This window comes from Homalodisca vitripennis, unplaced genomic scaffold (assembly GCF_021130785.1).
Source record: "Homalodisca vitripennis isolate AUS2020 unplaced genomic scaffold, UT_GWSS_2.1 ScUCBcl_3950;HRSCAF=9793, whole genome shotgun sequence".
NCBI lineage: Eukaryota > Metazoa > Arthropoda > Insecta > Hemiptera > Cicadellidae > Homalodisca > Homalodisca vitripennis.
Window position 1 is genome coordinate 48,679 of NW_025780088.1, and position 25,885 is coordinate 74,563.

The 25,885-nt window shown below is 33.3% G+C and overlaps 1 protein-coding gene across 1 annotated transcript in view; it reads right to left on the reverse strand.

Moving 5' to 3' along the window:
• Positions 1-913: 913 nt before the first annotated feature.
• Positions 914-25,885, reverse strand: part of LOC124372758 — a 50,358-nt gene continuing 25,386 nt past the window's right edge. Inside the window, exons 3-5 of the mRNA XM_046831170.1 lie at positions 5,396-5,504; positions 2,623-2,932; positions 914-1,372 (exon numbers count right to left, since the gene is read on the reverse strand). Coding sequence (XP_046687126.1) covers positions 1,329-1,372; positions 2,623-2,932; positions 5,396-5,504 — 463 coding nt within the window. The 3' untranslated portion in view covers positions 914-1,328. The remainder of the gene's footprint in view (positions 1,373-2,622; positions 2,933-5,395; positions 5,505-25,885) is intronic.

The following is a 25,885-nucleotide window of genomic DNA, read 5'->3' on the forward strand; positions in this document are numbered from 1 at the left end:
CTAAACTACCCTTTGGATGGAGAGGAGGATATAGAAATATAAAATACAAAAGGGAGATCTGAGCCTGTAAAATTCATAACGTTAATTTCTGAGTTCAATATTTTTAGAAGCTTTAAAAGATCTAATAAGTTCTTTAGTGCAGAAGTTTCTTTAGCCCCAAGTCCAGAATTAAGACTGACTCAGAAGAATGATACAGAGACCAGTAATATTATCCCCATCAACAGTCGCTTAGTTCGATCTTGTAATTACCACTTGGTGTGAGATCTATATGTCTCAGAGTGTGAAGTTTTCTTCGTTACTATTTCTGTTATATTTTCTTAAGTAATAGAACTTTCTAAACTTTAAGTACATTAAGAACAAAGCACTCTTAGGTGATGTACTTGTGATTCTGTTAATGGTTTCTTTCTAACAGTCAATAAGTTAAATAGCATATTTTCACTTCAACATCTGCAATAAATACAATTTTAGCTGCCTATTACAATAATATATTAATAAAATATATAAATAAAAACATGAAATAAGTTATATGCATAGCATATTTCTTGTTCAACTCTAATTTTTACTACTGATACATTGAACAGTCCATGTACGAAATTTTATAATAATTTGACAATTTTTACAGAATTAATGAGAGAAAAACATTCATGCCCTTGAAAAATTGCTCAGTATCCTTAACTTTCATATACTGACTGACCATTTTTTACCATAGATTACTAACCTAATGAAAAGTCTGTGTATGAAATTTCTTAACACTGTACTAGGCAACTTTGACAGGAGTTATGGCTTGAAAATAATGCCAAGAAATTATCAAAATTACTAATGGCTGCTATTTAAACATACAAATTTCCTACTTGAACTTCAAAATTGGTTAATAATATACAGTAATATGATATTTGAATGACATAAAACAGTGTTTACACAAGTCATTGTACTATTGCACACTTTCATACATAAATATTCTGCCCAAACTCGAAAGTTGGATTAACCTTACAAGTTCATTTCCAAAAGGTAAACATGCTAATAAAATGTATGAACTGTTGATTTAAAAAATCTAAAACTGTTAAATCGTACTCCCCTAACGAATAAGCGTTCATAAATATGTTCCTATCTATTTTAACACTTAAATATTACAACTAAAATTAAAAAGTATTACATTTCTACCTTAACACATAAGTACAAAATCTCACTTTAAAACCTATGATATGTAAAAAGGTTACTGAGCTGTCTTCAGAGATTCCAATCTTTGGTTATTTTGTGTGAAATATGTACGTGATTGGTATGGAGGATTTGAGTATTTATTTTGAATTATTCATGAGGTTTTCTTGAGCTCAATGTGCCACTCCATTCTGAAGCCCTTCTCTGCTTTTGCTGTCTGAAATCAGTAAATGAAATTATAAAACATTTTAGTCACACGATACAAGCATTTCTGATAAAAAATTATTTAATAAAATGTAATTAATTGTAGAAATAAAAAAAAATTAAATTACATACAGTTCATTAACCATTTTAGGACGAGACCCTATTTATAGCCTGCACTAGTCACGTAAAAAATATGAGCAAGCATTACATAGCCTGTATATTATTTTAATATTTATGAGTCACGAAACATTGCAAAATCATTTTCTATACTAACATATATTTTATGTTCTTTCTACAAATGGTTATGTGGTCACGTTGTAGTATAAGTCATATACATATTTTTAATTGTGTATAGCTGTCACATCACGTTACTCCAGCTGTTCCTCATCAGACAGGCGATTGTGTTGGGTGTAATTGTGTTTATTACCCTTATTGTTTCATATGAGTTTTGACCTGAAAAATTGAATAAATTACATCTCAAAATTGTAAGTTCCTTACTTTGTAAAATAGTTGGCTTAAAAAACAAAAATGTACTGTCAATAAAACGTTTTTTACATATGAGGCGCTGTAATTCCATAAAATGGCTAACACATGCAGAAAATCCATGAACAAAAGTTGTAGTGAATTTAATTTTGAGAACACTGATGTAAATAAAGTCTAACGACAAAATCTAGCAAACAAAATCTAAATTAATCAATTCTAATTTAATTGTAAGAAAACAAACAAACACTAAAGCAAATGAACTTTGAACAGTCTGAATGCAATAACAACAGCTGTTACTGCAGCATAACAGCTGATCAGTTTCAATTTTATTTTATTATCTTATAATTTAATTATTAAGTTGTTAGCATGAGGCGGCATTTCCCGAAGCCTATTAGCCTAGAGCTAACAATTAGAGAAAAAAATAGGTTGTTAGCACTGATCATTGTTACTGTGTTCGCTGCTTAAACACAGTATGACTTTACCAAAAAGTAGACTTAATAACCCTCGCATTTCAGCCCTATTGGTTCAATACTATACATGTATATATACAATCATACTATACTGGGTTTTAGAGAAACAGTATTGTTAAGGACCACACAGGGCTTTCTTAAAATCATGTCATCCTTGTGTCCATCTGTGTGACTCAACTTTTTTTAGAAAGGTCTTAAGAGGCTTGAAACTTGGTACATAGATTCCTATTGGTCCCAGGAAGAAAATTAGCTGGTTTGGTATTATAAATCTCTTAAAACTAACCTAAATTAATGAGATAAGTCAAGTTACCTGCTAGGGAAAAGTTAGATGCAAGCATCTGTTGCAGCCTGTCGAGAATGTTGTCGAGATCAGTGTGAAGCTCAGTTATCGGTTGATGTTGATTGGTAGGCGCCCCTCGTCGGGTGCCGTCCAGCCAATGAGAGAACCTGCTGCCCTCAGCAGGGGTGACAGGGGTAGAACCCCCACCTAGAGCCGAGGCCCCCCAAGACTCCGTGTAGATAGGACTCAGCCCTGTCAACTCGTGCCGCACCTGTGGTCTAGTTGTAAGTGGAGTGCTCTGCAAACGGTCCAACGTACGAGGCGGTGGCTCTATATGGTGCTATCACAGAATTTTATTTATACTTACAAAAATATTATTTAACTTGATTGTAAAACAACTAATTATACACAATATTGTAAATAAATAACCTCCTGTTTTCACAAATATCATGCTAACACACTAATTACAAATGAAATATTTGTTAATTAAGTCTTTGAAGACCAGGGATCGTGTCATATGTCCTTTGAGATATTAAGCATATTGATTCCAGCAATTTTTAAAAGTATTTAATAAAGGTCCCAGCAATTATTATAAAGAATCTACTAAGAATCCTATCACTAGATTGCCTGTTTTGCAATTTTCAAAATATATAGGTTTAGTTACTTTTTTCAACTAATTTTGAGGATTTTTAAGGATGAAATGTACTACACTATTATGAATGGAAACAGTAATTATCTATACTGTAAATTGTATATATTAAAAAAAACCTTACTCAAAAAACATTCTCCAAACATTTGATTTTGTTTTTATGACAGGTACATAAAATAATAGTTTGCATTATACACAGAGGTAGAGATAAAAATAAACAATCACTTAAAATTTCATCAGTTATTGTAATAATGTATAACTAAATAAAATACAGGTTCTTTAATAAGTTTTGTTATATTATATATTTTAAAACAATTAATTTTCTTTGCTGAGATTTTATGCAGATACCGCAGACATTCCTAAAAGAGAACAATGGGATTTAACTTTATGGACATTGGAATAGAAAGGATTAATCTAATACTGTCTTATACATGAAAATAAATGAAAAACTTAACTGATAAATCTCCAGCTGGTTTATACTTTCCAATTGCTCCTACACTGGCTACAGCAAAAACCGATGTGTCACTTAAATTTGGGCAAGCGGATGTTTGATAGGTCAAGTCTACTGTGAGGGATATCTGTTGCAGTGGTGAGGCTCCCTAAGTTAGTTAAAGGCAGGTAGTTATTAGCCAAGACATAAGGACACGCCACCCCCTGCCCACTTTGACTGCAGATTCTACTACAGAGCTACTCTCCCCGGTAATTTGTGTAATGCCGATCGGCTATCATCCAGGTATATATGTCCAGCAGACTCGGTGATGCATGAACGTAAATATAGAACATACTAACTGCAAGCAAAAGATTATTTGAAAAAACGGATAATTAATTAGTAAAATTATCTAATAACATTTTTTCAAACAAGAAGTACGACAAAAAACATTTTAGCGATTGGTAATTTGTGTACGCCAATTAGTTTATTATTAATGACGTGGAAAGTTTACGCTGACAAAGATTCATTAGATTTAAATTTCGGCTTTGACACATTAATATTTATTATCATTAAGCCGTAAAAACTTATATTTCAGACGACTTAAAGCCATATTCCTTGTCTTCTGTGACTCCTCATTAAAATCTATGACTTTTCCTGGACTTCTATGACCTGTAGACTCCCTAATGAAAGTATGAAATGCCGGAATCTACATATATTTATGACCAGTTGGTGAAAAGCTTGACTAGTTGCTCAAGTAAATGACATTTATTCAAGATATCTGCATCAAACACAAAAACGAACACACAATTTTAAAATAAATCAATCACTGACTAAAGAGCTGGCTGTATTGGTGGCTGCCTTGATTGAAGCACCACAAAACAATGTTATACCTCATGTCTATTACGACCTTATTTTTAGTCTTGGAATATATGGGAAACATATTATTTTAAAGATACAAGGGTCATATTTTTTTTCAACCTCTGATCTCATGCCATGACGGCCTGACATGTGGCAGGTACGCGGTTGATCGCGCATCTTCCCCACTACAACATTTGTCACTGTCGAGTTCAAGTAGCTAGTTTGCTGAGGTGCAGTCACATAAACATTGCAACCTCTCACCAAACATGTCAGTCAACACTTTTGGCTATCTACACCACTCATGTACATCAGCATCACTCACAATGTTTTCTCCGTAAACACAGCACATTCTCCGATGAACTTTTGCTGCACTATTCCCTTCTGCTTGCAGGAAACGAACAAAACTCCTTAATTTAAATTCGGCAGGAGAATCAATAAAGGCAGCCATGTTTATGCGACTGCAGCTCAGCGCAAACTGGCCACTTGAACTCAACAGTAATAAATGTTGTAGTGGAGAATATGCACTATCAACTACTGCTTACACTGCAGACCTGCCATCATGGCTTGAGGTCAGTTGTGGAAATAAACATCCCTTGTATAATTTACATCCTTTATATTTTTCAATATTTTTCAGAAAAAAAGCTTAAATTTTTTTGTACTTCACTGGTGAAATAATACTCAAAAAAGTATACACTATAAAAAACTAAAATGGATTTGGATGTATATTAATTACATCTTCAAAACAAGACATTCCATAATGAGAAATGAGGGTGTAAAAGTGAATGAGTTTTAACAATGTTCTTTTGGGGGAAAACTGAAGGTCGTTTCACTACAGCCTCTAAGTTTAGAAAAATGGAGCTGCTCACCTTGAGCTGCTTCAGCCTGTGTATCTGGGTCTCCAAGAAGAGCTTGTGTTGGTGAAGTTTGGCCGACATGTCATCTCCCTGGGAGGAGTCAGGGAGATCTCGCAGTTGCCTGTTAAAACACATGTCATAGATACAGTTATAAGTTGGAATATTTTACTAAATGTTTTTATTTTTTATTTTACTGAAACTTAGCAGTGAATCAATCCAACTTTCTCAAACCTAGTTACCTATATTATGGAAGTTAAAATGACTCCTCTGCAACAAATTGTAGTTTATAAAACTAGTGGAGAATGTTTATTAAATGTCTCGTAACAGCTGCACTCCATTAGTTTTGTCCAATTGTTATTGCTTTGAAACTTGTTATTATAATAATTGGGCACTTTTATGCCGAGTACGCTAGGGTTTTTAAAAAAATTTCTCAGGTGGAAAGGATGACAGTTATTCTTGAGACTTTCATACCGTGTTTTTGTGTTGGGTTGCATGTTATATAACTGTCTACATGAGATCATAGGCGCCAGGCTCTCCCCTTCAAGCCTGGTGACCTATATGATCACACAAGAAGAAAACTGGTCAGCTGTCGCAGCTTATGCACAGCACCTTCTGAGAGATAAAATCGCCGAAAGGGACCAGTAACCAGGAGTAGGCGTCACAAGATACAATACAATAATTCTTTATTTACAGTATCATCAAGATACGTAATGGTGTCAATAACATTAATTTTGATAGTGAACACAGTTGTAATTATTTTAATTCATGAATTTTGCATTTCGTCCCTTCATTGTTGTGCAGCCTCAAAAAATTCTTTCATAGAATAGAGAGGTCTTGACTTGAGCCAGTTGAGAAGTCCTGCTGCCAGTGATTTCCTTCCGAGAGCTTTTAAAGATGTGGGTAGAGCGTTGTACAGCTTACATCCGATGTATGATGGTTTTCTCTGGAACTGGGCAGTACGATGGGATGGCAGAACGTAGTTGGTGGCATTCCGGGTGTTGTGGGTGTGGATATTTTCCCCTCTTGGTAAGTCGCATTTAAGTGTCTCTAGTATGACAGTTTTTATGTAAAGGGCTACAACAGTGAGAATTCCTAGAGATTCAAATGCCTCCCTACAGCTGTCCAGTGGTTGCAAGTTGGCCAAGGCACGAATGGCTTTCTTCTGTAGTAACAGAATCCGATTTAGGTTGCCTTCTGAAGTCCCCCCCCAGACCGTTATGCCATAGCGGATATGTGATTCCATCATCGAATAGTAGGCTGATTTTGCAGCTATCAATCCACCTACCCAGTGTATTCTCTTGATTACATAGACTCCGGAACTAAGTTTTCTGCAGAGGCTATCTATGTGGCTAGTCCATGTGAGGCCGTCATCAAGTGTCACACCTAATAATTTTGTTTCTTCCTCTGAAGTAACACCTGGTAAGTTCAATGCTGGCTCTGCAAGTCGACTGAAGTTTATGTGAACTGTCTTTGAAGCATTTAACACCAGATCATTATGGTTGGTGTAGTTAATTACTTTTTCAAGTGTGGATAGAGAGTCATGGAAAAGCCCTTGTGCACTGTCATTTTTCAGAAGGACTGTAGTGTCGTCAGCATACATTACACATTTTGAGTTACTGTTAGTTTTTATGATATCTGGCAAATCATTCACAAACAAGATAAATAAAACTGGGCCCAGGACGGATCCTTGCGGGACTCCTCTTGTAACTGGCTGGGGGTTAGACTTACATATATACTTTGTTCCTTTTAACATTTTTTGGACTTCAACTATCTGTGTGCGCCCTTTGAGGTAACTGGCAAACCATGCATTTTCTTTGTCTTTTACTCCTAAAACTTCAAGTTTTTTTAATATTTGTTCATGACCCAGACAATCAAAAGCCTTGCTGTAGTCAAGAAGGATCGCTGAGACATGTTTGCGGGCGTCCAACTGATCAATGACGAATTCAATAATACTTGTGAGAGCACTAGCAGTGGATTTTCCTTTCAGGAAACCCATGTTGATCTTCGCTCAAGAGTTGTTCATGTTTAAGATAGGATAGTAGTTGGGTTAAGACAATCTTCTCAATGATTTTAGAAAAAGGTGAGATCAGTGATATAGGCCGAAAGTTTTTTATTTCAGTGAGTAACCCTTTTTTATGTAAAGGGTAGATTTTTGAGACTTTAAGAGCAGTTGGAAATAGGCTGTAAGCAAAAGATTTATTGATTATGCTTGCAATAGGAACGGCAAGTTGTTGAGCGCAGTGCTTAACCATTTTTGCTGGTACCTCGTCAATCCCAAAAGAGAGCTTGGGCTTCAAGGAAGCTATTGCATCTTTGACATCTTTGGAAGAAACATGCCTAAATCTAAAAGGGGTGGAGTGGTTGATTGAGGGTCGTTGAGTACTGTCAGGTATATTATGTTGAGGTCTCTGTTTTAAAGTTTCTCCAGCTATTTGAGAGAAATATTTGTTAAACTCATTGGCTATGGTTTCAGGATCCTTTTCTAGTTTACCGTCTAGCAGGATTTCAAGTTTGTGATCTCGATGCTGTTTGCTGTGTCTCTCTGCATTAATTACTTGCCATATAGCTCTTGGTTTATTTTGTGCTTGGGTTATATGTTGAGAGGTGGCACTGCGTTTTATTGCCCTAAGCCTCAAATCATATACCTTCTTTTTCTGGACCATCAATTCTTTAACTTTTTGATCACCACTGGTTTGGTACTGGTGCATAGCCGAAAGGTATTCAGATCTGTACCGATCAGCAAGTTGATCACAAAATAATCTAGGGTTAGTTCTCCCTTTTGATCTTGATTTTTTCAAAGGGCATGTGCCATCAAGAGCTCTTCTTACTGTTTGATAGAAATTGTGGTATGCTTGATCTGCGTTTAATGCCAGGTGAACGTCTTGCCAGTTTTCTTCGTTTAAGAGGTCTTTTAAGGAGTCCAGGTTTTTGTTACAAAAGTTTCTTCTGTATGTTTGAATTTGCTTTTGTTTTCTTTTTGTGTCAGTGTCAATTTTACAAACTTGTCCAGTGTGGTCTGACATGCCAGCTTCAAAAACTTTAAATTCAATATGATTCTCTTGAATATTGGTGCATATCATATCAATTGAAGTAGCCGTAGCTGTAGTAATGCGGGTTGCTGGTAGAGGTAACCTTCTAATATTATGTGAGGAGAGTTCATTTTCGAGTATTTTATTTCCTGCTGAGTCCTTGAGTCTGTCTATGTTTACATCACCCATTAAAAGTATTGGCCTCTCTTTAGTGTGTGTTGCTTCTAGAATATTGCCAATAGTTTGTATAGCTGCCTCAACTTGTCCTCTAGGGGAACGGTACATTCCTAGAATGTAGAGGACTTTGTTTTTTGTTTTTATTTTCGCCATGGCTGCTTCACATGTAAATTGTGTGCACAATTGAGAGATGTCGATAGCGCTTGCCTTGATACTCTCTGAATCTTTGGTGTATATGGCAACTCCTCCAAGTTTGTGGCTGTCTCTACTGTAGTCAGTCAGCAGAGTATATCCAGGGATTCGTGTGTTGCTAAGATTTTCGTGGTTTAATCCGTGTTCAGTAAGAATCAATATGGATGGTGAGATAAAAGTTAGAAAGTGATTTAATCTGTCAACTTTCTTTGCAAGCCCTCTTATATTCTGATGTATCACACTCAGTTTTGGTTTGGGACATGAGATGTTTGATAAAAGTGACTGTTGCAAGACCTCAAGGTTTGGTATTTCTTCAATTTGGAATTGATGAATGTCATGGACTTGTATGTTTTTTGTCTGCTTTCTGACCTCTCTCGAAGCACTAAAAAATTATCTAGTTGACCTGATTTGATGTTTTCCTCAACATTGCAACAATTCAGTTCTTCACTTGGCTGTCTCTGGTGGATAGATGCAGGCCCTGTTAGGGTATTATGAGGCAAATGGTACAAGGAAGTTACAGTAGAAAGTGGTCTTTCTTCATCTTCAGAATCTGCTTTACTAAAAAAGTTCTTTGAATGGAGCCAATTAGTTTTGCACTGTATTTCTGAGTTTCTCTCTAAAAATTTCTCATAAGTGTCCCCTTGCTCCAGTAGTTTGGCTGTACAAGGAGGCTTTTTGTTGCTAATAGTATTTTTTATGTTTCTGTCTTCTTTTATAGTCAATATTGTTCCTTCAGAGTGAATGTCTGGCCTGTGCACTTGTGCTACAACTTGCAATTTATTTATGTTCCCCTTGTGATGGTCGACTGTAGAGTGAAAATATTTGCTTTCAGGAAGCTGTGTGATCTGAGTTTGTCGACCTACCCACATTCCACTTTCATTTAGACTAAGTCGGTCAGTTTCTCCTTCTTTTCCTGACAGATGGACTTCTTGTGATTGAGAAGTGATATCAGGTAACTTCACAGGGTACAAGGAGTTTTCTTTCATTTTTTTGACTTGCATTGAAACACTAAACACATTTTTTGAATGACCAAGATCAGGTCTCCTTCCGAAAGTTTTGTTTGAGTCGCTGGATTTATTGAGTTCACCTGATTTTCCTCCAGTGGATTTTGATGTTTTTATTTTCTGAAGGCTTTGTACCTCCATCTCCAAGACTGTGATTTTCTGTTCCATTGCTGAGTAGTTCTTCTTCAACATACCCATCTCGATTATTAGTGAAGTTTGTGTTACAGGAGAATTAGAGTATTTTTCGGTTTGGACTTCTACACTTTTAAATGTTTTGTCTCCTATATGGGTGGCTTCTTGTTGCCTAGATAAACTTTTTTTAAGTGAAAATATTTTGTTTTCTTGCTCTTTAATTTTAAATTCGTACTCATTTAACTGAACAACTTGTTTTTTGTCGTTATCTTCAAAAATTTGCTGAATTTCTAGAATATGCTCCCTGTCCTTAATTCGTTGTAATTCCATTTCAGCCAGTTGTTGTTGGAGTTGTTCGGTTCTTCGGATATATGTTTCTTCACAGCTCAGTAGGTCTTCAATTTTGGCTTCCATGTTGATTACCTGGGCCATTAACTTGTTTTTTTCTTCTTTGAGGCTTTTATTTTCCTCTAAAAGCACCGAACCAATCTTTGCTGCCATGATCAGGCTATCTTCATTGTTTTTTGGATCATTTGCAAGTAGACTTTGTTCAAGTTCCTGAATGGAGTTAGTTGGTAGATCTGTTTCATTTTCCACGTGTGTTTGATTTTTCAGTAAGGATGAAGTGGCATTTGTAGGTTCCAGAAATTTTATGTCATGAGTGGTGTCTAATTCAAAAATTTTGTCTGTTTCTGTCCCAGTTTGAGCCAGGCCCTCTTGATCTGATAAAAATATTTTTTGGCCAACCTTACACTCTAAACATTGCCAATTTTCAACTTCATGAGAGTTCCATTTTTTAAAATTTCTGTCTATAATGTTTTGGCAGCTGGCATGATACCATTGTTCACACAAACCTGTACATTTTATGCCCGAGTACTTTACCCCTATATTGCATGTACCACAGGGATGTTTTGAGAGTGTTTTGTTACAGAGGGCTTTCGTTCTATTCATTATAACACTTTCTATTATAGTAGCATAATACTGGTCATCAAACGGAATAAAAATGTTTATCTAGAGATGTTAACTTTATTTATAAGACAGTAAAATTTTAAAACATCACAAAAACAAATACAAACAATTATGAATCATAAAAAGTGATGCAAAAAGTTTTGCCACCAGCAGGATTTGAACTCATGAACTCTGGGTTGTATTGCTCATTGATAGTCACTCTCTGCCAGTTGAGCTACCACTACCTGATAAGATGATATGTCAGACAGTGGGACCTTGTCTTACACCTGTCAGTTCAAGCTCAAGAAGGCTGCCAGTTAATAAACGCCTCTTTTAGTTCCTGTGATTGTCCTTTTAGTTAAAAACTATGATTGTAGTGGTGTGTTTTGATTAACTTGTGTTGAATCAATTAATAAATAATATGCAGTGCAATGTACCTAAATTACAGATGTCCAAACATGATCATGCTGGTAAGCCTAGGCCTTTACAGGTTACCTATGATGGTTCAGTTCATTTCAGTATGTATGTATGTTTAATATTTATTACAAAATAGGGATTTCCTATTTTTTAGTCACTGTTATACAAATTTAAAAGCTTTACCCTTAAAACTCTTAGTTATGAAATAGTAAAAAGCTGGGTTTTAGGTTATGCCTGGCACTGTGTGATGAACTAGGCTAAATTTTAAATACCATCCAATGAAAACGTTAGTTTAATGTTTGTTACGTTAGTGTAATTTTTAGATGCAGCCGGACTGGATTGATGTAATGCTAACGCGGTTCCAATCCAGTCCTCCCCGTACCATCTACAGGGAGAGGGGAGAGGAGTGTTTTTTTTTAGTGGGTAAAAATCTCCACACTACCGTCCATTGTTATCTGTCGTAAGATGGGCGGCAGAGTATTAACGATGGCGGTGTCTTTTGAAGTTTTTTTTCGCACCTCTATAAAAACAAAAATTGTGGTATGATTTTTGTATTGGAACTTCATTATTTGTGTTTGTTCAAATTAATAACAACATTTTTTCATTAAAAAATTGTTTTAAATCAGTAAAATTTTTTTTCATATTTAGTTATTATTTTTAGTTTTGATTTTTTCTTATTACAGGTTTACAAGTGTTAGTTTATATAAAATTAAAATAGAAATTAAAATCCATTTTTAATGCTAATAACGAGCTATTGAAAAAAAGATAATATCCAGTGCTTTTAGTGTTACCTGAGACTCAGTGTATAGTAGTTTCACTCGATTTTCTTAACCAACAAAATCATCCAAACTTAACTGGGTTTTTGTTTGTTTTGTTTTTATTTGAGACGAAATAATTAACAAAGACTTATAAAGACCAAATCTTTTTAATATAAAAATAATTTTGTTTCTGTGATTAAAAGAAAACGCGAAAACTTAATTTCTATAATTTTATTGTTTATATTAGCAAGTGGACTAATAACCTTAACCCTTTGAATGTTGTGGATGATTAAATCCAATTGGTAGAACTTACTCCAAATGCCATCTACTAATATATGCGATATAATACATAAAACTCCATGGAGTGTAAAAAATGCCTGGTAAGAGTGCAGGGGCATGTTCTACATGTATCACTAGCAAAACTTTATTGTTGTCTCAATGGGGGAGGTCCTTTACTAGCTCTGCACAGCTGCCCCTGTGACTGTTCTACACCAGTCTATTGAATTCTGTCTGTTTTATTTATTACTTTGAGAGAGCTTTGTTTTATTGGTATACATATTTTATACATTTATAATACTTGATTTTTTTGCCATAGTTATTTTATTCTGTAAGTTTTAAGTTGATATTTTTTGAACAAGTTAAAAACTTCCATGACGCAAATTTTGGGGCCGGAGCAATGAATACATCTTTTTCAACTGTGTTTAACAATGAAATTTATACTGACCGTGATGATTTATATAATATAAATATATAAACTCGAGTGAGATTGAGGGAAGTGACAGTGACAGTAATGAAATCTTTCAAACTACAGTGCCTGTGCATACCGCTTCCACTTCAACAGCCACCCAGCAACCAGCAACCAGTACCCACACAGCAGACTGTGTACAAAATAGCACTCCTGACTCACCGGATGATAGCATTCCTGAATTTTCAATTTCCATTGCCTCGGAATTAGAAAATACTTTTCATCAGAAAAATGAAAGTCTGAAGCAAGAGTTACATGACTTAAAAAATAGGAAATCTGCATATGTGTTTGAGCTAAAAGATAAAGTAAAGTATTTGGAGGAAGAGGTGAAAAATCTAACTAAAATTTACTCTGTAAAGGAAACTGAGGTTCAAGAGAAATTAAAATCAGTTGATAAAATGTTATCTCTTGAGATAATGAAGAAACTGACTGCTGAAGTAATCTTACAAGCTGAGAAAGACAAAGAGTTCTATGATTTAGAGAAAAACAAACTTAAAAATTATGAATGCACTTCCTGCAGTATCTACAAAGATGAATTATCAAAAATGTTAAACTCAATAAAATCGTTGGAAGCTGCATCTGAAATCTTGCAAAAGGAAAATGAAACTTTAACAAATCATATTAAAAGTAAAGATACCATAAACCCGCCCTGCTTTCACTGCTTCCCACCTAATAATAGCAGCTCAACATGTGCAGTTAATACTAAAAATAATTACCTCTCAACTAACCAGGCTTGCTACACTGGGGAACAGATATTTACTATTAATAAAACAAAACAAAAGAATTCTAGAAATTGTAGCAATTCTCAAATACAGGTTCCTACACCAAACTTTGTAACTCCCAACCCATTTGGCCCTCTAGCGGCTGAAGATGACAGTGAGTCTACTAGTAAAGCTATGGACAAGGAAGTTGTTAGAAAAAAGAATAAGAAGAAACGTACAATATTTTTGTGCACTGACAGCCATGGTAGAGACCTAGCATGGTACATTAATAAAAAAATCATCAGATCTGGAATCGTACAGTTTTATAAAACCTGGTGGCCGTGCTCAACAGATTTTGAATGAAATCAATTTAAATGAAGGAAAGTTAGAGGAAAATAGCACCATGGTTATTGCTTGCGGCTCAAATGATGTATCTAGAAATGAGGCCAACACAGCAATTGACATCATCACAAATACTATAAACAGTATGAGTGGAAAACCAATTATCTTGGTTGACCTGCCTCTTAGGTACGATCTACCTGACTGGTCGTGCGTAAATTTAGAAATTAAAAGAACTAACAATGAGCTGCTAAGTATTAGTAATAATGTCAGCAATGTGACTCTGGTAAGGGCTAGTCAGGCAAGTAGAGGATTACATACAAGGCATGGTATGCACCTAAATCAAATAGGAAAGATTTGGCTGGCGCAGGAAATCTGCAAGGCCGCGGAGAGTACCAAGCAACCACTACCGCCTGGGTGTGATGACTCTACAGAGGAACTGGAATTAATACAACCTTTATTAGCACCTTCGGAAAACTTAACAGTAACCGCCTCAAACCACCATCCATAACATGTACAGGTTATTTAGAAGAACAGCCTAACTTTAATTTGAAGTTCTGGAATGTGTGTAGTATACTAAACAAACTCCCTCTCATCGATATTTTAAATAGTCAATATAAGACAGATGTACTGTGTATTGCAGAACACTGGTTGTCCTCAACTGATATTAACAATTTAGTGATACCTGGCTATGTTATCGCTGACTTTTTCGCAAGAGAAAAAACATATTCATGGGGGTGTGCTTATCTGTGTTAAGGAAGGAACTGAATTTGTTTTTTATGATAAATTGTCTTGTTTCTCGGAGGAAACTTGTTTGTGAATTAGCAGCAATAATGCTGCCAACTTGGAAAACTCTAGTGGTAACTTTCTATAGATCTCCAGCAGGTAACTTATCACTATTCTATGATAAGTTATATGACATTCTGTCCTTCCTGCATTATAATAAATGTAATATAGTCTTTGTGGGTGACTTCAATGTCAATTTTCTTAACAAAAATGACTCAGAGGCCAAAGTACTATTCAACCTCATTGACAGTTTTGGACTAAATATTACTGTTGCTGAAGTTACAAGACCTACCCTTGGAGGAGATGCAACAAAGGGTAGTTGTATTGATAATCTGCTGACGACTATTCATCAAGATAAGGGAAAATCTTCAGTCATTCACACTCAGGGTTCCCACTCAATCTAAATACTCAAATTCACGGCTAATTCACGGTTTTTCACGGTTAAAAAAATTAAAATTCAAGGTCGGAAAGTTTTCATAAACAACGTTACCGGTACAAAACAAAATCGTGTTGGAGAGGGGCGAAGTTGAGACGTAAACATTACAGACGCGGCAGAGCGGTAAAGTACAATATAAAACTTCTTCCCATTTGACTAACGATGTCATTGGTCGTGCAGGAATTGACGGAAACGTCTAAAAGAACGAAATAACAATAGGCTTCGGTTACGACGCAAGCAATGAGCGGCGAGCGCCCGATTTTATGTGCGATTTGCTACATAATGAATATAACAAGGCATATTATTTTTACAAAACATCATCATAACAGTCATCAAAGCAATGACAAAGACAAATTTCAATATAATTAGCATGCACATAGCTCATAATTTTCTTTAACTTACAAGTTTGTTGAAATCTGAAGAGAACTTTGTTGACACAGGTTAGACAAGATGCAGGGTGACAGGATTCGTACGTTGGCTAAGGCTAACTCGTTTGAGTCCATGAAGTACACTTGCGTGATTATTAAATTATTTTCTTGTTTAACACATTATTATTATTATTATTATTATTTCGATCGATTTCTTCCACAGGAAAATTTTCACATAATCACAGGTTCACATTTTAATTAGTACATAAGAAAAGGCAATTTTATTGAAATTAAAATAACATATAAACGTTAAATGTATAAAAATTATGTACAACTTGTTATAAGAAAAGTTATTTGGTACCAGTTTATACAAAAAAAATTATATTTGTACACATAAATAAAGAAATTGATAAAAATGTCTATAATAAAAGTGAATTATGATTTGCACTTTTTGCTAAGTTCCTGTATCTTATCGTCTAACTCAGCTGCCCTTTTCCTGGCGTCGGACAAAACCTGGAATTTTTGTGCTTCCAATTCTTTTTTTTCTATTGCAGCTTGCTTCCTCTCTTTCTCAGAATTAATTTTGTCTTTCATTTCTTCTCGTTGTTTTGCCAAGTGCTCCGAGTAGTGGGCGTGGGAATTTTTGGCAGCATGAACTAATTCATTAGTGATTTCCATTGCCTCCAATCCTCCTGCTGCTGATACGCCGTCACAAACTTTTCTCAACGCGACTAAACTCTCCTCCTTCAAGTTTTCAACTATACACTGTTTGTTGACAGAGAAGCCTCCTTCAACAGAAGAATTTCCGTGAGAAAGTGTCAGAATGAGTTGAATGAAAAGCTTTAAATCTTTATATCAATTCTCACAATAAGAATAAGATTGGAGTGCCGAGCTGGGGAAACAAATCTTTCATGTTGAGACATGAAACCAGCTGTTGTCCGAGGATGGGGGAGTGGAGTACACGATATACCCCTCCCCTTCCACTCTCATTGACAGTAGACAACAAAATTATTTTTACCATAACATCGCTGCACCACATTACAATAAATGAACCTTGTACGATATATTTTTCATCTGCATGAAATGATTAATAGCGTTAACGTAGTCGTATGGAACCCGACAAAATTATACTTGGACGACTTCCTTGATTTGTAGTTTTGTAGTAATAAAGCTTAACACTACAAAGTTACTTGACGTTTGTTGTTTCCTGGTTAGAAAAAATGCAATGGTTTTTTTTCTAACGTTTTTATAACATGACGTTTCATTTGTAATATTTTACTAATACATTATACAATTTAAACACACATTCACCATAAAAGATTTAAACCGTGTACACTCGTAATATCCATGCAGCTTAGGAATCATAAAAAATATTATTGATAAGGAAAACGCATATCACTACCGTTTAATATCTAAAGAGATGAAAAATAAAATTGTTTTCTCAAACGACCTTACTGGTAATTAAAACAGTTATATAGGCCTATAAAGTTATGGTCTCGCTGCGTTAATTGATATGTGTCGTGTAGGTTCTGCTCCGTCACATTATTATACTATTTATTTACGCAAGACCCTAAATTAATTCAATTTATTGTCCACCATAAATTAAAATTTTTTATAATTATTACATTGTGTTAACAGTCATTACACACAACGATATAGATATCGTACTGAATAGCATTTTTCTCATTAATATTTAAATAAAATAAGGGATTTAATAGAATGAAATTAAGTTAAAATGTAATTTAAATTCCTTACATTAGATTAAGGATTTGTATACTTTTTTATTTTATGAAAACAATAATAGACTATATCTGATACAATAAAACTCCAATACGAAAAGTGTTTACATTAAACGACAATCTATCAAGTAATTAAATTGTGTTATTAATCTCGCGTTCAATCAGAGAATGCCTTGTTTACAGCCGCGTAGCGTAGCCAAGGCCCGGAACCTGCCGACAGACAAAGACAGGCCTTACGTGATTTGAGCCGGAAGCGTCATCTCCCACAGGCCCTTCCTTTTCCTCATTTGTTTATAAACCATATTATCAGTAAAATCGCTCAGATAGCAGCACCTGTCAAACTTCGTGGTCTATCCCCTACATTGCGTGCTACTTTTTACTTTGCAATAGCGAAGGTCAACTTTCCCATATGATCGTCTGACGACGACCCGTGTTGATTTTATTTATTCAAAAGTTGTAGAGATTTTCACGGTATGTAAACAAAATTCACGGCTTATTTAAGGTTTTTTCACGGTGAACGAAATTCACGGCTTATTCCCGGTTTCACGGTTTTCACGGTCGGGTGGGGACCCTGACACTGGTGCTTCAGACCATATGGCCATCCTCTTCAAAGCTACTTTAGACAATGTAATGTCTAGGATTATACCACAAATGTTTATTGTTAGACCCATTTCTACTTTGGGCTCCTCACTTTTTGCGTCTTACCTAGGACTCACTAATTGGAATGATATTTATGTTGTTAAGTCAAATGTTAACCTTAAGTTTAAGTTATTTCTAGAAAAGTTCTTATTGGCTCTGAACTGTGCTATGCCTTTAAAAAATAAGAAATCTAAATCTAAACAAGTAAATGTTGCCTGGTATCATGAAGGTCTAAATAAGACAAAGCAGGAGCTTGATAGACTTTATTATATTATAAAAAACACAAGCAATGAGAAAAATATTAATATTAGAAATAAATATAGAAATCTTAAAAATGTTTACAGAAATGAAATAAAAAAAGCAAAGCTTGACTTTAATAACACTTTACTTGATAAAGCAACAAACAAAAGTAAAGCTGCTTGGAGCATTATTAATAAATCTGTCAGGGCTAATAGTATGTCATCTAACTCATCTCATGTACTGGAACCTGATAGTTTTAATTCATATTTTGTTGGCTCAGTTTTGGAGACTTGCAAAAGTATTCCACCTAGCAATAATGACTATTCTTTCTACCTTGGTAAGCACTGTGCTCAGTGGAACTCTACAGTAAGCTTTTGCCTGAATGAATTTAAAGTGGAAGATGTTCATGCAGCTATACTTAGTTTAAGTAATAGCACATGTCTCGATTGTTATGGTATAAGTGCTCCTATTCTGAAAATGGCTGCCAACTCAATCTGTGAAATTCTAACTTATTTATATAATGAAAGTGTTAGGACAGGTATTTTTCCTGATGTACTAAAGATAAACAAAGTGATTCCAGTACATAAGAGGGGTCCAAAGGACCAAACTTGTAATTATAGGCCTATAACTATTGTTACAGCAGTGTCAAAGGTGTTGGAGCGGCTAGTTCATAAGCAGTTGGTTTGCTATCTCGAAACCAATAATTTACTCAGCACTTGTCAATTTGGGTTTCGAGCTGAGCGGTGTACCGTTGGCGCAGTCCAGTCCTTCATAAATGATTGCTTTGATGGTTTGGAACTAAAAAAATCTGTCAAGTTCAGATCTTATGACTTATCCAGAGCCTTTGATACTGTAAATCATCATATTCTATTAAATAAACTTAGGTCTTATGGTTTTAGTCAACTTGCTGTCAGTTTCTTTAACTCATATCTCTCAAATAGGTGTCAATATGTACATTTAAATGGCTCTATGTCAGAAACTAGGCCTGTTAAGCTAGGTTGTTCCTCAGGGATCCATTTTGGGACCTACTCTATTTATTTTGTATATAAATGACTTGCCTTTTAATCTCAATGACAATAATTATGTTAGTACGTATTTGTTTGCTGATGACTTGGGTCTCAAGGTCTGCGCAAAAACGAGGAACGAATGTAATGAGCTACTTAGTGTTAAGACCGCAATTGTAGATGATTGGTGTGCAGCAAATAAGCTCTGTGTAAATGATAAAAAAATTCAAGATTTACATATTACCTTATCTAATAGGCCTAGTGATAATGAGGACTTAAGTCTTAAGTTTCTTGGCATTTTTATACAACCCAATCTTAAATGGCAAACTCATATTGATTATGTAGCTTCTCGAATTTCCCGAGGTATTTTTCTTATAAGATCCCTTAATGGAACTATATCTGCTAAACACTTGCTTTTTATGTACTATGCCTATATTCATAGTTTCTTAACATATGGAGTAACTTTGTGGGGCCAATCTCAGATTGCGAATAAACTGTTTGTGTTACAAAAAAGAGCAGTCAGGCTTATATGTAATGTCCAGAGTCGTGAGCACTGTAAACCACTGTTTGTAAAATTAGGTGTATTAACATTGCCGTCTATTTATGTATTAAATGTTTTGTTATATGTCAGAGATAATTTATCATTATTTATTAATCAATGTGATGTTCATAGTTATAGTACTCGTAATAGAAATAATGTAGTTGTACCAAAATGTAACTTTGCTAGCACTCAAGTCAGTTTTAGATATCAGGGAATCAAATATTACAATGCTTTGCCCAATCATATCAAGGTATTAAACAGATCAAACTTTAAAAATGTTGTAAAGAAAATGTTAGTAGATTCATGTTTGTACACTGTTGATGAATTTTTAACTGTGATAAGAAGTAAGGCTATTTAAAGTAAGCTATAGATTATTTATAATATGACGTTGTTATAAGTAGATATGAATATGAGGGTTCTAGGACACTTTTGGGACAGCCCAAAAATCAATACAAATACTGTTCAATACACCATAAATATGTAAAAACAATTCACAATACAATTTACTTAAATAAACTATGGTAAACTGTATTCAAGCAATTTTTCATGACAGTATGACAACATAAATTGTGGAATTTATAATACTCGAATGTTGAATAACCGAATCTATAGCTGTTTTACTGTTCATTGTAGGCTTCTAATTTCTTAAGCTGTTTTAATGAAAAAATCCAGAAATCTTCGAAATCTTTACTCCACGAAGTTAATTGTAACACAGTCTTTATCTTTAATAGTCTTTTTTCCAGTAACAATCAAGTGTAATTTTTCATTTTTGTTTAATTCTTTAATCTTTTTTTCATCCAAAACAGTCAAAAATCTGTTCGACAAGTGTACTTTACAATCTTCCAACTCGGCAATTATTGTAAACCCGAATTTATCTTTCATTTTCTCCAAATTCAAAATTTTGTACTTCTTTTTTTCTTCTAATTCATTCAACTTCTTATACTCTTTAAACTTACATTCTCCAATATCATTTAACTCTTTCAAGAACTCCATTTAAATAGAAAATATTCAAAGACGGAAAAAATGAAATTTGCTAACAATCACTCGAGAAGTCGAGGGAATTGCCAACATCTTCATTGTTTGAAGAGGTTCTTCATTTACTTTCTCCAAATGTACTATAAAATCATCGAGGATTTCTGGTTCAAAATCATAAACAAATTCAACATCCAGATAATGAAAAAATACAGGTAATATCTTTTCATAATAAACGTGTGTATCGATACCTACAAACCTAATGTATTCTTTGAAAAGGAAAATAATTTTGTCAATGGCTCCAAGAGATAAGTAAAAATTTTTATTCTGTTTTCTAAATTCTGTAACAAATTTTGTTTGCTTCTTGTCTCCGTATTGCAATTTTGTAAGCAGATTATTCAAATGTGTTAGTTTATTTCGAAATTTCTTAGGTTTAGGTCTTTCGTACAAAATTAAATTACAATCTCTACAAAATAAATATTTTTTATCAATAATTTCTCCTCTATTATAACACTTGTAACAGTTGGCATTATACTCTTCCATTTAAACAAAAAGATTTTTTTATAAATGGAGATTATGGAACTAAGTCTGCCGAGATATAAATTTTTCAGCGCAAATGTTTGTGTTTACATTTCTACAACAGAGATAAATAGAAATAATTTCATTCTATTGTACAACTATTTAGGATATTATGTGTACGATTATAAAGATTATTACGGGAGAAATCGGGATTTTTCAGTGGCGAAAGAGTATATTTTTGAAATATTAGAAGGAATGAAAGAGAATAATATGAACATCATTAACTACTGAATTTCTCTAATATCGTTCTTAATCACATCATAGGCTAAAAATTTCTCAGAGACAACAACAACATAACAAATCGCGTTTGTAACAGCTTTTTGAAAATCCATATTGATAATTATATCGTTCTTTGAACCAGAAATATTTGTCAAACTCTTTGTTGTATCAATGACATAAATAGGTCTATTCGCTAAAAATTCTTTAGGATTGTAATACATTTCCTTATTATTACAGTAAACTTTCTTAAAATCTTGATACATCTGATACATGATTCTGAAAAGACCTCCGGAAATGTTTAAATTTTGTAATTCATCTGGATAATAAGAACCGTTCAATTTTACTCTGATATTTTTTACATCCAAACTATCAAACTTTGAAGGATTTTTTTCTTGATTATTCTGTCTATCTGTTTGAAAACCGATGATAACGAACTTGGGATTGAAGACATTTCTATAAATATTTGTGATATCGAACGAATAAGTTGTTCCGGAAATACCTTTTTGTTCAATACATTGCCAATCTAGAAAATTAAACATAATGTTTTGACTTTTTGTAATTTCATCAATCAACCTAATTTTACTCGTGGTTTTATAATCAATCATTGGAACTCTAATAAAAAAATCTGTAATTGTTATTTTTCCATCAACAGGCATAACATTTCCAGTTGCAGTCTTCAGAATCACATCATCGTCTTCTGCTCTTATAAAACTTAGATAAAATCCTCCTTTATAGATCGGAATAGTAACATTTTCAAAAAATCCTAATCCAAAATGAGATAAATTTCCAGCTGCTTCAAAAACACCAAATTTAAAATCTGATTCAAAGCCATTAGAAGTTTGAGAAATAACATCACTTTTTGAATACGAAATAGTTCCTTTAATTGTGCTTAATTGGCCACAGTTTTCGACTTCTTCTATCAATTTATTGTGTTTTCTTACTTCAATCTTAGAAAATAAAAACGGTATAAAATTATCGATTAATCTAACATTATCAGTTCCAAGATATGCTTGACCATCTTGTTTTGTTAAAGTTCCAGAAATATAAAACTGGAAGTTAGACGAGCAAAAGTTATCTCCAAAATCAATATTAAACTCAGTTCTTTTATTCGGTTCATTCAAATGTTGTTTACTAATTGGATAGAAATTTTTAAACTCCGCCCTTTCAATATCACTAGCATATTTTCTGTAGTCCGCCATTTAATAAGAGAAAATTTAGAAATTTTAAACATCGTGTATCATTTTTTCATCGATCTAATGTACGTTTTTATAAGAAAAGATATAAATTTTAGTAAAATAATTAAAAAGATTAGAGTCATTTTTAATGATCTACTTCGTCATATTCAGGATTCTCTTCCTTAAATTTTGCGATCTCGGTCACATATTTCAATAAAATTTGCACAGGATAGTAACCGCTATCTATAATATTGTTCCAATCAACTGTATCTTTATTTTCATCCAAAAACTTTATACTCAAGTGTTGATAGAGACAAAGAACAGACATATGATCTTTTAATTGATAATGTATATTTTCTTGAATGAACTCTGATGATAAAGTTTGATATTTAGCAATGTTATACCAATTCAATTTGTTTACGTATAATCTCATCATATCTTCGGATAATTCATATTTTTGAGAAATGTCATCCCAATGTTCTTTTTTCAAATCTCTTTCGTGTTGCATTATAAAAAGATCGAAAGCACTGTAATGTCCCGCCATCTCTATTTATTAAGAAAAAATTTCAAAATCAAGTTTTTATAAATTGACTCTTTTTTGAGTTACATTCAGCACATTTTCCAGAAATTCTCTTAACTCCATTGATGTTTGCATAGTATTTTATATCATTTGTTGCAGTTTTTTCTTTACATCTCACACAATATATGAGCGCCATTTATATAAGGAAAATTAGTCATCATAGCCGCCTAATCCATTAAATCTGTTATCAATATTTTCAAAAGTTTTATTAACATCTTCTTTAAATTTATTAAAGTTTTCTTCTAGTTTATTTACTTTATCGAGATATAAAGAGTATCGATCTTCTATTCTTTTAAGTAATTCATTATTATGTGTTGCTTTCTCATTGAAACGTGTACCAAAATTTTCAAAAATGTTTACTTTCTCATTGAAATGTGTATCAAAATCTTCCAGAATTTTGTTAATTACTTCACCAACTAATACATCAACATCATTTTTATATGTATTAAAGTTTTCTTCTAGTTTATTTACTTTATCAAGTAATTCACCAACATCGTCTACTGATCTTTTACTTCTTTCATCAAGTTTTTCATAGACTTCTGTTGTAAAATCTTTAACATGCTGTTTATGATTCTCATAATTTTGTTTTAGTTCATTAAACATTTTAATAGGATCTTCTAATTGAATCATTACAACAACATCAAATGGATTAATTCCTTTACTAACACCGCTAATTCTTTTTCCTTTAAAATCTAAGGCATTTTTAACATTCGGATCATGTAAATCAACAATATCGATGTTTTCTGATAATTTTAGAGGTTTTAAAATTTGTTCTTTAACAACAACATCATGTTTGTCAATACCAGGTCGAACACCGACAATTCTTTTTTTATTAGCTAAACTAACATAATTCTTTTCAACTTTGATCGCTTCAGTAATTTTATCAGCTTTTTCGATATGAGACATTAAATTGGTAAATAATTTTTTTACACCATCATCAACTTCTTTTTCCAATGTTTTTATTTTATCAGCAACTTCATTTGAACTCATGAAATTTGCAAGTTTGTTATCATATTCTGCTTTAAAATCTTCAATCTCGACAGCAAACATATCTGAATCTGGAAGGTTTTGTAATAAATTTTCTAACTTGTTATCAAACTCATTTCTCAAACTATCAAAATTCAAACTATTATCTACATTTTGAATAATTTGTGTTCCAAATACGTCAAAAATATTTTGTGAATCCATATTTATTAAGTAATAATTTGTTAACAACTTCTTTAAAATCTTTACCAGTACTCAGTTCATTCAAAACAAAAACACATAAATGACCACAAATTGGGGGATCTTTATAGTCTTGAATCTGAGAATCATTGTAGTAGACGCTTGATTTTTTTCAAATATTTAATCAATTCTATAGGTGGTTTGTCCTCAATTCTTCCATACGAATCAAAATAACATGCATTCTTATCATTTTTATAATAACAAATCCAATGCGTTCCACTTCCCATAATCGAGTCTAAATTCACAATTCCACATTCAAATTTCTTAACTTTTTCAGGTAATGTATCTCTCATGAAGATTCCTCTAAAATGTTTAATATTTTTGCAGATTTCTTCCAATTCCCCGAATGTTAAAGGTTTAAATTTTTTTTTCAATGTTTGATTTCACGTAATTCAAAGTTTTTTCATCTAATCCAGATCCTGTAACATCTTCCAACTCTTTATCTAACCAATTTAAAATGTTTCGAACAATAGGAATCACATCTTTTTTAACGATTGGAGCAGCTTTACGAACATAAGGAACAAACATTTTTAACAACTGGAATATTTTCTCCAAAATCTAATAAATCTTTCAAAAGTCCACCATTTTTAAGTTCTTTCAACTGATTATAAGAAAATTCTATTCTGGTTCCTTTATTGTTTTTCTTATGTTTTTCGAGTTTATTGTATTGTCTATTTGTTAAAAATATCTTATCTTCGCCATTTTTTAGTTGATCTATTTTAAATTGAATACTAACGGGTATTTTCTTCTTAAAAGCGGATTTTATTTTTTCTTTCTGATTTTTGCTGAAATTTACATTCACCTCCATTTATATAGTTAAAATTTCAAGTTCTCTTCGATTCCCATTCCTAGTTTTCTCTTCAAAAACATTGCTCCAGCTGTTGGAAGCGCAACAAATCTTTCACCTAAACTAGCATCTTTTGATAAAAATCTATCCATTGCCTTATCTTGCAAAACTTTATCTGCGATATGTCTGGAATTTGTGTCTCTATGTTTTGCATAAAAAATATCGTGTTCCATAGCAGCTTGATCTAATTTATTTATACCAGGATCTCCTCTTTTTAGTCTTTTTTCGAGTTTTGTGCCAGGCCCCAGATACTGATAAGTTGGTACGTGTAATTCAAAAGGTAAATTGTTGATAAAATCATTCAAAAGTCCACTACCCTCAATCATAGATGAACTTATTGCCGGCAAAACTCGTTTTAAATATTTAATTCCATCAGGTTTTTTCAATCATTTCATCAAGTTTGTTCGAAATAAAATCCTTAATCGCTTTCTTTTTCGTTCAAAAAATTGTTGTTTCCAGCCTTTTCTTGAGCATAAATATAATTAATAATTCCATCGAGTTTTGTCAAATCGTCGATATATCTGTATTCAATCTTATTATCACTGTATTTTCTCACACCTGATCCTTCGATTCTTTTTTCCCAAATTGGTTTAATCAAATTGAGATATTTTTTACCTTTACTTGACTTTGGTTTCTTAGTTGATGGATCATTATTTTTGTAAATTGAATCAGATTTCCATAAAATTTCAGTATACTTTTTCAAGTCTTCTT